This window comes from Crinia signifera, chromosome 9 (assembly GCF_055691185.1).
Source record: "Crinia signifera chromosome 9, ASM5569118v1, whole genome shotgun sequence".
NCBI classification, from domain to species: Eukaryota; Metazoa; Chordata; class Amphibia; order Anura; family Myobatrachidae; genus Crinia; species Crinia signifera.
The window spans coordinates 131627656-131643247 of NC_139225.1; the positions used below are offsets into that span (position 1 = coordinate 131627656).

At 45.1% G+C, this 15592-nt stretch overlaps 2 protein-coding genes across 2 annotated transcripts in view; one reads left to right on the top strand and one right to left on the bottom strand.

The window, feature by feature from the left end:
• The first annotated feature begins 4209 nt into the window (after positions 1 to 4209).
• Positions 4210 to 8662, top strand: LOC146036052 (speriolin-like). The gene is made up of 3 exons (XM_083159823.1): positions 4210 to 4699; positions 7150 to 7292; positions 8213 to 8662. The coding sequence occupies exons 1-3, from the start codon at positions 4528 to 4530 to the stop codon at positions 8528 to 8530; spliced, it is 633 nt and encodes a 210-aa protein (XP_083015949.1). The 5' UTR covers positions 4210 to 4527; the 3' UTR covers positions 8531 to 8662.
• Positions 8663 to 11342: 2680 nt separating this feature from the next.
• Positions 11343 to 15592, bottom strand: part of LOC146036050 (cytochrome P450 2B1-like) — a 42459-nt gene continuing 38209 nt past the window's right edge. Inside the window, exons 7-9 of the mRNA XM_083159821.1 lie at positions 13742 to 13929; positions 13519 to 13660; positions 11343 to 11840 (exon numbers count right to left, since the gene is read on the bottom strand). Coding sequence (XP_083015947.1) covers positions 11638 to 11840; positions 13519 to 13660; positions 13742 to 13929 — 533 coding nt within the window. The 3' untranslated portion in view covers positions 11343 to 11637. The remainder of the gene's footprint in view (positions 11841 to 13518; positions 13661 to 13741; positions 13930 to 15592) is intronic.

Here is a 15592-nt window from a genome sequence, read left to right on the forward strand (position 1 = left end):
TGATGGCTGCCTAGGCACTGTTCAGCTTGGTGGGTATGTGTTCCCTGTGTGATAACTGTACTGTCTCTGCTTAATGTTACCTACCTGGCTGTAGCAGTGACCAGTGGCGCCGCTGATGGCTGCCTAGGCGCTGTGCAACTCGGTGGGCATGTGTTCCCCACATGTAATGTCTTAATGAAATGTATATTACATTCCCCTTCCCCCCCCCCCCTTCATCCCTGCTTGATGCTGCACTGTAAATCCACAAAAAATTCCTAGTGTGCGCAAGCATACATGGCCAATAAAGTTGATTCTATTCTATTCTACCTGAGACAACGCCCCGCCGTGTCTAGTTGCTCCCTCTGCACACTGATCGGGTCCAGGTGAGATGGGGCATAACATGCGGCCATGCCCCTCACTCCTGCAAGCCAGGATCAGCAGCACACGCATGCCTGGTGTGTGCGTGTGCATGCCCAGCATGTGCACGTGTGCAACTTCAGTGTGCACATGCAAAAAGCAAGGGCCATTTCAGAGGCCCAGTCTGTCCCTGGCTCCATGACATCATGAGGGCAACTCTCCCGCACTCTCGATCTGCACTGAGAATTGTCTGTCGCCCGTCTATTTGCCCAGCCAGCCCCAACAGAGCAGCAGCAAGACCCAGTGGGCCACCACTGCAGCACTACCCAGAAGACATTGAGGAGTCTGCCGAACTCAGTGGCAGTGCAGCACCACCCAGCATCAGAGGAGCTAAAGGTGTGTTGCATTTTTTATTAATATTTTTCTTTATTCAAGGATCGAGTGCAAGTCAGAAGGGCAAATGGCCAAATGGGCCAGTCTAGTCACAGAGTAGTGGGTGGGGTTTCTGAAAGACATGGCTGCGTTATGACGTCATATCGTACAGCCATATATATTTGGTGATGCAGTGGTATGAGCAGGCAGCATCAGATGCTCCATGTGCTAAAAGCATTCTAAGAGCCTCCAGCAAGAATGCAGCCGCTAGAGGTTGAAATTGTGAGGAACACACTGGCATGATGTCAGCACCTGGTGGCAAGCTGTCAATGGAGAAACACAGTTGAGCCAGTGGTCACAGTATTCAGAAACAAGTCCCTGAGACCACCAGAAAAGCCTCCTTTACTGGCGAGTGACACAGTTGTACTGTTTAATATTTCTTCTTGGGCATTACTGTGTGTGGCATATATCATAATGGGTATTACTGTGTGTGGCATAATGGGCTGGATGTGATGACTCCAGAGTTCAGCAACCATGCTGGATGCTAGTCAAACTTGGATACTTTTTTAAAGAAGCAATCACTTACAAGGCAAAACATGCCTTGCAAATGATTGCCCCTTTAAAATAATGTCAGAGTTTGACTAGCATCATATATATATATATATATATATATATATATATATATAAAAAAATGGGCATTACTAAGTGTGGCATAATGTTACAATGGGCATTACTGTGTCGCATAATAGGTCATAATGGGCACTTCTTTGTTATGTAGCATAATGGGTCATGATAGGCAATACTACGGCATGTGGAATAATTTGTAGATAGTATTTTTGTAGACATATCTCTTCCCAGTATGGGGGGGGGTGGGGGGTGGTAGAGAGCACGCCCTTTAGTTTGCCGTTTCTATTCAGGATATGGAGAGCGGGATGTAATGCTCTTACGTACAAATGCCACCAATATGTGTAGTTACGGCGTTGCCTTGGTGTCCAGGAAATGTGTGCTCACCTTTATGTATGAATCAGGAACAAATATTTGGTGCTGTGAATTATTTGAGGGGGGGGGGGGGGGGGGGTAATCTGGTATCTTGCCCAGGGACCCATGAGGTTTAAATACGGCTCTACTAGGGTCAGTTTGTATGCAGCTTTTTTGTCTATAGCTAGGCTGATCTATGATTATGATTTTATTCCTTCCATGATTAAAATGTCTTTTATTTTTCATGTTCTACAGTAGCTGTTTTTTTACACAGACAAACTACTTTATTATTATATTACAAGTGGTTGATCTTATAACAGTTCATATGGCCAATATTGGTCCAATTAAGGGCACTCACCAAGTTCAAAGTAAATGTAAGAGTTTATTTACCAATCCATCTGTTCAGTCACAGAGATTAAGTTTGGGGTCAGACTGCAGGCTGCAGTGTCATAAGAGAATTAAAGGACTTGCACAGAGAACTGGGCAGTGGCATAACTAGAAATGTAACACCTCCCTGATACCCCCCCCCCCCCTGACAAATCCATACATTTATTAGCATTTTTTAACAATGAATAGATGGAACCCTTGCTTCCTATTAAGGTATATTCAATTTCAAAACGTCCAGACCTAAATGTACGATAACGTTCCTTTTTGGTGTGTTCACTACTCATCAGAAAGTGCACCTCTAAGATACCATATCTGGTACCGTATCTGGCCTTTTTAATAAAAAGGCTTGTTTGTCGGCGTATAGAGGTTAGATGTAAAACCTGGGTACTCCTCCATATAGGCCTCCAGACCATCCTGATGTTAAGTCCAGATAACCAGGTACCAGGTACCTCCAACAACCTAATTGGTCTACCTCAGGGTGTGTGGAGGTTAGTACAATGTGCACATATTTATATATTTATAAGATTTTCCCTTCCTGTTGGGGGCGGTATAGGTCAATTTTCCATATCGGTCTAGTTTCCTTATATGGTACATCTGAACAACTTTTAGAATAAATAATATATCAATATTCATAAAGGGACTTTCCAATACACGTGTAATTTCTGTATGTAGGAAAAAATTGATAAAATCATGTACTGCAAAAACTGGAAGTGAATATGCGCTCCATCCTTGGAATACACAACACGTCCAATAGGATCAAATTGTTTTAATAAGTAAAACATAAATATGTAAATAAACATAATTTGGTACTCTTTACCTAGCACGGCGCCCACGATTTTGATCGTGGGCATCGCAGGTAAAAAAATCGCGGGCATCGCGGCCATTGAATGCACTAAAAATCGGGTGCGACGCGAGGATGCCCGCGATTTCCCATAGGGATCAATGTTAAATTTCTCAATTGACCCGATTTTACTGTTCAATGCCTCAATGGACCCGATTTTTCCATAGGAAACAATGTTAAATGGCCCACAGAGGCCAAATAGCCACCCTGAAGTGTGAAATGGCCCCCACAATTGTTAACGCCACCCCACGATCAACGTCAACCCAAAGCGTGGCGAGCGCAGCGAGCCCGGGAGGGGCGGCGGTACGCGTCCTACGACCTTTTCATACCCCCACTATCCACGTCGGCGTGGAGTTGAGAATAGAATAGTGTGGCGAGCGCAGCGAGCTACCGAGCCCGAAGCGTGGCGAGCGCAGTGAGCGCCGCGAGGGGACGCGGATACCTTCACACGTAAACGCGTCCCTTCGCGGGCTTCACAGGTATCCGCGTCCGCTCGCCACGCTTCGGGCTCGGTGGCTCGCTGCACTCGCCACACTATTCTATTCTCAACTCCACGCCGATGTGGATAGTGGGGGTTTGAAAAGGTCGTAGGACGCGTACCGCCGCCCCTCTCGGGCTCGCTGCGCTCGCCACGCTTCGGGTTCACGTTGATCGTGGGGTGGCGTTAACAATTGTGGGGGCCATTTCACACTTTAGGGTGCCTATTTGGCCTCTGTGGGCCATTTAACATTGTTTCCTATGGAAAAATCGGGTCAATTGAGGCATTGAACAGAAAAATCGGGTCAATTGAGAAATTTAACATTGTTCCCTATGGGAAATCGCGGGCATCGCGTCGGTCGCGTCGCACCCGATTTTTAAGTGCATTCAATGCCCGCGATGGGCGCCGTGCTAGGTAAAGAGTACCCATAATTTCATATAAGGGGCATAGTGGCTATATACAGACCATTTTTATATACCATTATGCTGATTATTCTTCTCATTCTGAGGTTCATTTCCTTTTTAATATTCTGTATTGTCTGTATAGTTTCTACATGTTTTCCATTGTATTTTCATATTGTTGATTAGATTAATGATGAACTATTTGCTTTTAATAGTCATTAATGTTTCTAACCATATTCTAAGTGTTTTTAATTGTCTAACTTTTTAAATAAACATACTTAAAAAAACAAATACTTAAATCCATTTTTTTTTTATCTTTCTTAATAAGTAAACATAATCAACTAATCACCCGCTCTGGGAGAGAGAAGACAAGCTGGTGCTGCAGCTGCTTCTCTCCCCTGCTCAGCACATGGGCCTGGGCTGCAGCAGAAGCCTATCCTTTACTCCCACTTCCCGGCACCCTGCAGCAGGGGAGGGGGGCGTGGGTCCAGGGGCCCCTCTTCATACCTGGGCGCCACCATCAGACCCGGGCCCAGGTAAATAGCACCCCACCCCTCTCGACGACCCTGATCATATGTCCCAGCACAGGATGTTCACACACAAGTCTGACCATCTGTAGGCAGTTGGTTGCTGTTGGTGGCAGTTTCTAGGCTTCAGCCGAGGAAGCAGCAGCAGCAACATTTCCCAGTGGAGAGACAAGTTGGAGAGAAAACCTAAGGAGCAAGAATCAAAACATGGAGAGCAAAATTTTCCATCTGCTGGTAGAGATCGGAGAGCTCCGAAAAATGGTTGGACTGATGCAAGAGAATGCCGACCTTCGATACACAGTGAAGAAACTAGAAAACTATGTACACAGTTTGTCACCTGAAGGAAAACACGACAGTCCCACTGACTGCAATGATACCGGTAAGAGATAAAGGGGCCCATTTATTATTGGACCGCATTTGCAATGCGATCTGGGCAGCATTTACTGCCCAGGATCGCATTGCAATATGCGATCCTTACTTTCAATGTATTAACCTGCAGATGCAGGGACTCCGAAAGGAACCAGATACTGCGATCTGCTTCATCGGATGTTGGGGGTCTGCACATGAGGGATGAGTGCTAGTGCGGTCAGTAGCCCATAGGCTACAATGGACTACCACCATCTCAGAATGGACCCATTTGGTGCATAATAGTAACCTATGAGGGATACAGCCGCAAGCGTGGCAGAAGGGCGTGCACCCCGAAACGTTGCATTAAGATTTTCAACTGATTCATGAAGTCCTGGAGTTATTCCCCCAATGGGTTTATCTGCACGAAAGATAGATAGATAGATAGATAGATAGATAGATAGATAGATAGAATGCAGATAATCCGGCACTCATATTTAAGAAGTTCACTTGCTGAGGTGCCCTCCCGGAATCCACGATTCAGGTACGAGATTAGATTTTGTCTGGTGAGTGCCGCCTTTTGCTCTAGTCTTATATATCATTTTTATTCTCTTTTAAGGGGGCACAAAACTCCATAACTGGCAGCAACTGGGATGAACTTATACTTGTGAAAAAATCCCCTTCCCCCTCCCCCGCATAGCAGAACTTTGTCTCATTCCGTGTGGTATAATGTAAGGTACTTGTGTATTTTGGCGGCGCCCCCGATGTCCATGTTTTTATTGCATCGCATGCCATGCACCCGATGGCATGCGATGCGACGCGATTTTTGCCCCCTATGCGATTAAACATTGTATAAGCACCCTAAAGGGTGCTTTTAAGCACCCCAATGGGTGCTTACAATGTTAAATGCACCCCCACGCCACCCCCCACTATAAACGTGAACCCGAAGCGTGGCGAGCACAGCGAGCCCGTGAGGGGCGGCGGTACGCGTCCTCCGACCTTTTCATACCCCCACTATCCATGTCGGCGTGGAGTTGAGAATAGAAAGTGTGGCTCGCTGCGCTCACCACCGAGCCTGAAGCGTGGCGAGCCCCGCGAGGGGACGTGGATACCTTCATAGGTATCCGCGTCCCTTCGCGGGATTCAGAGGTATCCGCATCCCCTCACGGGGCTCGCTGCGCTCGCCATGCTTTGGGCTCGGTGGCTCGCTGCGCTCGCCACACTTTCTATTCTCAACTCCACGTCGATGTGTATAGTGGGGGTATGAAAAGGTCGGAGGACGCGTACGGCCGCCGCTCGCCACGCTTCGGGTTCACGTTTATAGTAGGGGGGTGGCGTGGGGGTGCATTTAACATTGTAAGCACCCATTAGGGTGCTTATACAATGTTTAATTGCATCGCATCGCATTGTAGGGCATTGTATGCCATATACAATGTCATACAATTTTAAAATTCAGGTGAATTTTGGCTCAAAACCTGTGTCCTAATGTGCAATTTGGCTCAAAACGTGTGCCCTAATTTGACTTACTCTGTGTGTTCTAATGTGATTTTTGGCTCTTACTGTGTGGCATAATGTGAATTTAGGCCTATTCCATGTGGTATAAAGTGTAAGGGGTGTATTCCACTGTGAAGGTAATATTTTTTGCACATGGGGAGATGCCGGTTGATCACCAGTAAGTGTACAAAAAGTAGATCCCAGGTTACAAAAGTCCAGCCACCGCTGGATTACTGTATTTTGTTTGTGAATACAACATGCACAGCTAATAGATATGGGATACCCATTTGACACATATTCCATAGTATTATCTTCCATTTTCACCCAGTTGAAGTTATGTTTCTTCTTCTGCTTATTTGATGCTGATATCCAGGTAGTTGCTACTGCCTTTTCTCTGTTCTACATCCCAATCTACCTCACTTTGGGCCTTATTCTAGTTCACTCTTTCTGACAAATTCCTTTTTAGATGGACAAAACCATGTGCACTGCAGGTGGGGCAGATGTTACTTGTGCAGAGAGAGTTAGATTTGGGTGGGGTTTAACTTCAAAGTGAGATCTATATTGCAGTGTAAAAATAAAGCAGTCAGTATTTAACCTGCACGGAAAAAAAATAACTCACCAAATCTAATTCTCTCTGCACATTTTACATCTGCCCCCCTTCAGTGCACATGGTTTTGTCCATCTAAGAAGGATTTTGTCAGAAAGAGTGAACTAGAATAAGGCCCTTTATGCCTCATCAGGCTCCCTATAGTTCTCCTGTATTCAGTCTTCCATGACCAGAACTTTAGATTCCTCTTTCACCCTGTGTTTATTCCTGACCAGCTACTTGTGTGTGTACAATAGATTGGCAATACACTTTAATTTAAATTGAAGTGCTATAACATTTTGGTGCTCATAACTGAAGTAATTTGTCAGAGAAATGATGGTGGATGGATTGGTGGATAGGGAATGGGTGAAACTTTAGTTAATTTGATCTTTTATCACATTCAGATGCAAAGGATACCCAATGCTGGCAATCACTAATTGGGGAGATTTCTTTCCAACTTGACCACAGGATCCTGTCGGGCATTTTCCAGGAGAGGTATCGTCATTATGGTTTCTTTGTTTCCAACATAGAAGAAAAAATTCTCCAGGTAAAGAAAGAGTTTTAAATAAGGGAGGAAAGACAAAAAAGAGGGAGAGTAAAGGGTCCTGGCCGTTCCATCTGCCCACCGCACCTCCCAACCCCGACTGCCTCCGCTGTGCTGCCTGCACAGCCGACCCTCCAGACCATGGGTCTTCAAACTGTGGCCCTCCAGATGTTGTGAAACTACAAATCCCAGCATGCCTTGCCACAGTTTTTCTATAAAGGAGTGTTAAAACTGTGGCAAGGCATGCTGGGATTTGTAGTGTGATTTAAAGTGTGGCAGCGGCTGGCGAGCCAATCAGAGGTCGCGTACGGGCAGCCGCTCTGATTGGCTGCTGGGATGTAAGCCCAGATTGGCATACAAGTTGGCGCCATATTTAAAATGGCCACCAACATCCAGAGGTAAAGAAGCCTGCGCTCTGGTAGGAGCGGGCATCGTTCAGTGCAGGCAGCACATTGGAATGGGTGGTGGGGGAGCCTGCCCTCCGCTCTGCTCACCCTCAAGCAGAGCTGGGCGGTAAGTGAGGTGGGGTGGGTGGTAAGTGAGGGGAGGGGGGCCCAGACTATAAATCAGTCCCGGGCCTCACAATTTCCCCAGTGGATATTATTTTCCTTCTTGGAAGGCCTTAAAGTGTCGCTCAATTACTGCTTTTCAGAGATAGGCCTTTTTCATATCGAGTGTCTCCATAAGAAATACTTGTAAAATCTGGCCTTCAATGTTAGTGTGTGTGATCATTTTTCCCAAAACATTAACATTGCAGTATGCCCCCCATACACATAAACACACACACACATACACACACTCTAAAAAGAATGTGACATAATAGTTTTGTAAGTGTAACCAGTTTTTTTTTGTACTTTGGAATATACAGACATGTAATAATTAATTGCAACGCTGTTATTGCTCTCCTTACCCCTTCCACACAGGTGACTACCTACCCTTTAACCAACCAAGTGGATGAAAAATTAAGGGCCGAGCTGACTCAGCGGTATCATGAAACAATAAGTCGTCTGAAAAAGATAGGCTACGACAAGCACGTCCACCCCTTCTTATCAGAGCACCTGGCGAAGGAGTATGGATTAATGAACAAAGACACCAGGGAACTTGTATGTAGCATTGACAGACAGACCATACTAAAGATTCTGAGAGAGTGCACCCCGAAATACATAGTGGAAGATGTGGAGATCATTTTCAACTGTCTCCACTATTTTTCCATTGAGGATGGAAAACCTCTCCTCTGTTAGGCAGTGAACTCGGCGTTGCCTCCCATCTCTAAGAGACAATGCCCAAACATCGACATCATCAAAGAAACTTAAACTTACCATTGATTATTAACATCCCTTCAATGCAAAACTAAAGCATTTATAAAACCAAAATGTTTTTGATTTTTTTTTTTTTACATTATAATTATGTTAGGATGCTGTAACAACATTATACAGTACTATTATTATTATTATCATCATCCTTTACATGGTGCCACAGGGTGTTTTCAGCTACCTACATTCAGGTACATGGTTTGTACTGCTGCCCGGGAGGGATGAAGGGTGAAGGGGGGGTCAGCCAGGGCCCCTTCAGCAAGCCTGGGCCAGGGTAATTAGTACCCGCCACCCCCCCCCCCCCTCTCGTCAGACCTGATTATATGTAACTGCCACTACTGAGGACATCTGTATCTGGCACAACTGGGGACATCTGTAACGTAACTGGCACTACTGGGGACATCTGTATCTGGAACTACTGGGGACATCTGTAACTGGCACTACTGGGGACATGATATGTAACTGCCACTACTGAGGGAATGATTTGTAACTGGCACTAAATATCTGCAAGACAATGATAGCTTGGCATTCAAATTTATTGCCTGATATTGTACACAAACTTTGTTTCATGTTTTGAAATCTGGTTTTAAACAAAAATAAAATATATTTGTGTTTATTTCATGTGGTTGATGGGTTTATACAACATAAATGCAAGATACCTCGAGATACATCATTGCAATATAAAAATATTCTGAAATACGGATAATCCATTATCCAAATTCTCCTGTTCCCGAGCATTTTGGATAAGGGATACTCAACCTGTGTGTGTTTTAGAGATGAGCGGGTTCGGATCCTAGAGATCCGAACCCCCACGAACTTACCTGATCCGAGGCCGGATCCAGGGAGTTCGATGGTCGCCGCCATTTTTCTGTGTTCAAAACGAGGCAGAACGTCATCTTCCTGCTGTCGGATTCTCGCGAGACCTGGGGATATATAGTTCCCGGCGGTCTGCGCCATTTTCAAACAGGCTGGTGATTTCAGACAGCACGGATGTGTCCATGCTGTCTGCTGAGCGGAGTGGGGGGGATGACATGCTGGGGGGATGATTTATGCATAGGGGGCTGCTGCTAGTGCTACAGAGGGGGCTACATTATTTTAATTCAGCAAAAAAAAAAAAAAATTAAATGACTGCTGCCAGTGCACAGTATAAGTCCAGGGTGCCCGCATGTGTGCTGCATCAGTCCAGGGTGCCCACATTTGTACGGTATCCATCCAGGGGTGCCCACATGTGTGCTGTATTTGTCCAGGGGTGCCCACATTTGTGCTGTATCAGTCCAGGGGTGCCCGCATGTGTACTGTATCCATCCAGTGGTGCCCACATGTGTGCTGTATTTGTCCAGGGGTGCCCACATGTGTGCTGTATCAGTCCAGGGGTGCCCGCATGTGTGCCGTATAATTCTATGGCTGCCCCCTTGTGTCCTGTATCAGTCCAGGGGTGCCCGCATGTGTGCCATATAATTCCATGGGTGCCCCCATGTGTCCTGTATCAGTCCTGGGGTGCCCGCATGTGTGCCGTATAATTCCAGGGGTGCCCCATATCAGACCAGGGGAGCTGCCCTTTTTTTTTATGAAAATAAAATTAAGGTGTTTTTTTTTTACTGCAAGGGCTGTTAAATGCGCTGTAGTCCAGGGGTGAGCCAAGAGTGCTGTATAATTCATGGGGTGCTGCTCTTTTTTATAATTAAAAGAATACAAATTTTTATCAGTCCAGGGGTGCCGCCATCTGTGCCGTATAATTCCATGTGTGCTGTATCAGGTCAGGGGTGCCACCATCTGTGCCGTATAATTCCTGGGGTTGGATGTGGACTGCTGTTTGAAGTTGGATATCTCCAGTTCCCCAGGGCCGATTTCCAAAATTCTGGTATCCCTGGAAAAAGGGGATCCCGAGCTATCAGGATCCCTTATATACCTGTAGCCCCTGGGCAAGTGCCCATTAAGCCCATACGAAAAGACGGCCCTGGTGACCACCGGACATGTGTTGTGTGAAATACAAATATGAGGCAATAATACTGTGAGTCAAATGTTACACTATAATAGGTCAAGTAGTCAAAACACCCAGCAAATGGCAGACTTTAGTAAATGTTGCCCAAAGAAGAATAGTGATACAGGAATCTTCAGAAATTTCATTTATGATACATAGGGCCTTATTTTGGTTCATTCTTTCTGACAAAATCCTTCTTAGATGGGCAAAACCATGTGCACTGCAGGTGGGGAAGATGTTACTTGTGCAGAGAGAATTAGATTTGGGTGGGGTTTTACTTCAAAGTGAGATCTATATTGCAGTGTAAAAATAAAGCAGTCAGTATTTTCCCTGCACAGAAACAAAATTACTCACCCAAATCTAATTCTCTCTGCACATGTTACATCTGCCCCCCTGCAGTGCACATGGTTTTGTCCATCTAAGAAGGATTTTGTCAGAAAGAATGAACCAAAATAAGGCCCATAGTTACATACTGTAGTTACATAGTAGGTAAGGCTGAAAAAAGACTTGCCTCCATCTAGTTCAACCTAGTTGTTTTTGAACTGACTTGTAAAGACAGATTATATTTCTTATTTGTACCCATGGATGTTATTAACCAATAAGTGTTTGTCCAACCTTATTTTGAACGTATTTTGAACCGCAGACACATATAGTTTAATATGGTCTGAAAAAATGACTTCCCGGTTGGCAGGGTCACTTGTGATCCATCACATACGGTCCTTTAACTTGTGATGGATCGCATGCGACCCCTGTTTCCCGCCCGGCCTGCCACTGGGAGGGAGGTCCGAGGTCGAACCAGCATGCCGTTCCGACCTCCTTCAGGTCCGATGCACACGGGACCGCGCATCGGACCTGAGGGGACATCACACTGACCCGATTTGGGCCGATTTCTCAGACCGTTACGTCGGGAACGGGAGAAATCGGCCAAAATCGAGTTAGTGTATGGGGGCCTTTAGATTTGGGAGAGTCATTTTGTTTCTGTGCAGGGTGAATACTGGCTGCTTTATTCTTACACTGCAATTTAGATTTCAGTTTGAACCCACACCTCCCAAATCTAACTCTCTAGAGTATGATGTCTAAAAGGGAAAAATCTAATGTCGTAGGAGGGAGCCATTTTCCCTATTCCGCTGTATTCCGGGGAGAGGTCAATGTCACTTGGAAGTGTATCAGAGTGAATGTCAAGTTTCTGAAGAATGGATGTGAGATAGAGGAAGAGCTCCATACGTGCCAGGCTTCCCCCCGGGCAGGCTCTCTTTCCTGGTGGGAGATACAATGGGAACATATAGTATAAGCCATATATACAATTTTGTGCACACAGATATTTCTATAGTGTAAATGTATCCATATCTAGGAGTTGTGTGTGTCTTACACTCTCGTCACTTTGTGCATGAAAAGGTTGGTGGACAATCATAGGTATGTAGCGTAAAAGGTGCATACACTTGTGGGGTGATTCAGACATGTTTGCTAGGCTGCGTATGTTCGCAGGTAAATTCCACACATCTGTATGCCCCTTAAGTGCATGGAGTTGCAGCATAATTACACTTGTCCACAGATCCATTGCTTATGAGGCATAGCTCCTGTACTAGGGGCCCAGTGTAATGATATGCAATGATTCTGTTACAAGCAGCACTATCAATTTGCTTCTCATTGGTCACGTATTGACCCCTCTATCTGATAGGACTTCATCCATCAGGACATATCTCAGCCACCCGAACGCATGACTTACAGCATTTATCCTTTCAGCTTGGACTAGTGCAGTAAAGATGACTCCCATAAAGGGTAAGATTAGATGTGGCAGTGTTCACCTTTCCGGACATTTTAATGTCCACAAGGCCCCGCAGGTCCCAAGGGGTCCCATTAAGTTATCCTGGCCATCCGAAACATTCCCAGAGGGAGCATTGAGTGAATACAGCGTGACGTCGTGACATCACTTATCTGCAGCCACACTCCCAAAGTGAATTTTTTTTTGATAGGGTAAAATATAATTGCATGAAACATCCAATGTGTGCGGGAAGCCAGTTTTACTTTCAATGTAGGTATTAACCCTTTGAGTACCAACGTCGCTGTAAGAGATGTGCAAAATATCCAAAATGCCGGGGTCGAAGTTGAGGAACATGAATCACTTTAGTTATTGCCGGTAAATGATCTGAAGTCAATGGATTGAAGTTTTGTGCCAAGGAAAGAACAGTCGCTGCGAGCGACGGTGATATTTTTCACATCTCTTACAGCAACGCTGGCACTCAAAGGGTTAAGCCTTCTTCCAAAATGATTGCGATTTGTACGCAGCCGAGCATTTATCGATAGACTGCGCACGCACCACAGGACTCCAGCAATCAGAAACAAAAATATACAGTCGTTCTATGGGATGTTTGAGGGAGGAGATCCCCAAACCGGTATCTTGCCTGAGGTCTTAATTCGGTATGGGTCATTCGGACGACCAAACTAAGGTAGACATGAATTAGGTTGACCACTTAAGGTCGACACACGAAAGGGTCAACATGGCTTTAGGTCGACAGGATCATTTGGTTGACACAAGCATTAGGTCGACAGTCAAAAGGTTGACATGGTTTTTTTCACATTTTTGGGCGTGTCCCCTCATATGGCTCACTATGCTTGCCATGCTTCGGGCTCGATGCCTCGCTATGCTTGGCACACTATTCTATTCTCCCTCTGCGCCCAAGTGGATGGTAGGGCATTAAATACCGCCTGTCGGCACATGTCGTTTCCAAAAAAAACATGAAAAAAATCATGTCAACCTTTTGACTGTCAACCTTCCCAATGTCGACCTAATGCTTTTGTCAACTTAAAGACCATGTCGACATAAAGCCATGTCAACCTTTGCATGTGTCGACCTAAGGCCTGTCGACCTAACGCATGTCAACATTTTGACTGTCAACCGAGTGACCATATAGCCTCTGAATATGCGACTTTGTACCTGCAGAGAATGCCACGAAGCCCTCACTTTTCTTAAACAAACCATCTTGGTCTAGAAAATGTTCGGGATTGAACTCATGCGGATTCTTGAACAGCAAGGGGTCATATAGCACAGAATGCAGAACTGGAAAGATCACTGTACCCTAGACAGAGGAGAGCAGGGGGTCAGTGAAATGTGAAGTATACATAGCAACCTGTCCTTTTATCTAGGAGTACATGAATACCTTGGGTAGGGAATAGTCCCTAAAAACAGTGTCTTGAGTCACAGAACGCGGAGCACCCAGCGGTACGAAGTCAATAAACCGCATAACCTCATGCAGAACAGCTTCGGTGTAAGGCATTTTAGCGCGGTCCTCCATGCACGGCCTACGCGTTCGTCCAATAACATTCTCTATCTCAGCCTGGACCTTTTCTGAGAACATGTAGAAATATTACTGTACACAAAATATTGAAACTATTATACTGTATATTTAAACCTCTATACCAGGCATTCCCAAGCACGGTCCTCAAGGCACACCAACAGTGCAGGTTGTGTAGCTATCCAGGCTTGAGCACAGGTGACAAGGCCAGATGTATCAAGCTTCAAAAGTGATAAAATGGAGAGTGATAAAAAAAACAGCCAATCAGCTCCTACCTGCCATGTCACAGGCTGGGTTTGAAAAATAACAGGTAGGAGCTGATTGGCTGGCTGTTTCTCACTCTCCACTTTATCACTTTGTGAAGCTTGATACATCTGGCCCTTAATTAGTATCTGAGGGATTCTGATGAAACCATCTGTGCTGAAGCCTGGATATCACTAAAACGTGCACTGTTGGTGTGCCTTGAGGACCGTGGTTGGAAATGCCTGCTCTATACTGTATAGTATATTAGAAATATGATCTAATGTCAGCAAATATGATCTGTGTGCATAGACTTCTGGAAGGAAAACAGGGGTACTCCCGAAAAACTTCATATGTTCATAAGATAAAAGTGTACTGCATTTGTATGAAATAGGCTGGAGGTACTCTTTGCTCAAAATGTGTAATGTGGACTTGTCATGTACTCACTAAGCAGACATATAATAAACGGATGTGCTCAGCATCCCGACAGTCAGACATTTACTATACCACAGGTTCTCAAAGTCGGTCCTCAGTGCATGTTTTGCAAGTCTCCTCACAGAATCATAAGTGAAATAGCGCCACCTGTGGATCTTTTAAAATATGTCAACGAGTAATGAGTACACCTGTCGGGTGACCTGGAAAACATGAACTGTGTTAGGTCCAGAGGACCGAGTTTGAGAACCACTGCACTATAGACAAAAGCATACCAACTACTGCTGTTGGCATCCCAGCATCAGAATCACAAAATGAATTGGGATGCTGGCGCCCGAATCCTGACTGCCGGGATGAAAAATTATGAGTTAGCAGAAAATACTATCACATCAGATCACAGTTTCAGTGCTGGCTAAGGTGGCAGCAATGCACAATTTTGACAGAGCGGTCTGGACAGGTGGATTGGCCTAGCCAGCTTCTGGGTGACATTTAACAGGATGCAAATTTGTGTTTTTTGCAATTTTTAGCAATTGCTAACTTGATGGAATGCGAATTGCGCTAAAAATCACACTTTTTGCAGCAAATTCCCACATTTTGAACAGGCGATTTTCAGCACACTTCAATTTGCATCTAGGTGTTTTTCCATTAAAACTTAAACAATTCGCAAATTAATGGGATGCGATTCCGGAAAACGTTGCCAAAAATCGCCACACAAACAGACCAGGTTCTGATAGGCGATTTTGACAGAACCATGCACAAACTGGTGTGATCTGTGCATGGTTCTGTCCCAAAAAATGTGTAAAATTAAAAAAAAAAAAAAAAAAAAAAAAAGGAAAAAAAAATGGCATGGGGTTCCCCCTCCTGAGCAGAACCAGCCCCGGGCTCAAAGAGCCGGTCCTGGTTTCAAAGAATCACAGGGCAAACTGAATAGGGGTCCCCTGTATTTTTTTAAACCAGCACCAGGCTAAAGGGCCAGTCATGGTTCTCAAAATGCAGGGGACTCATAGTTCCACAGCAATACACAATAGTTGTATCTATTTTGGT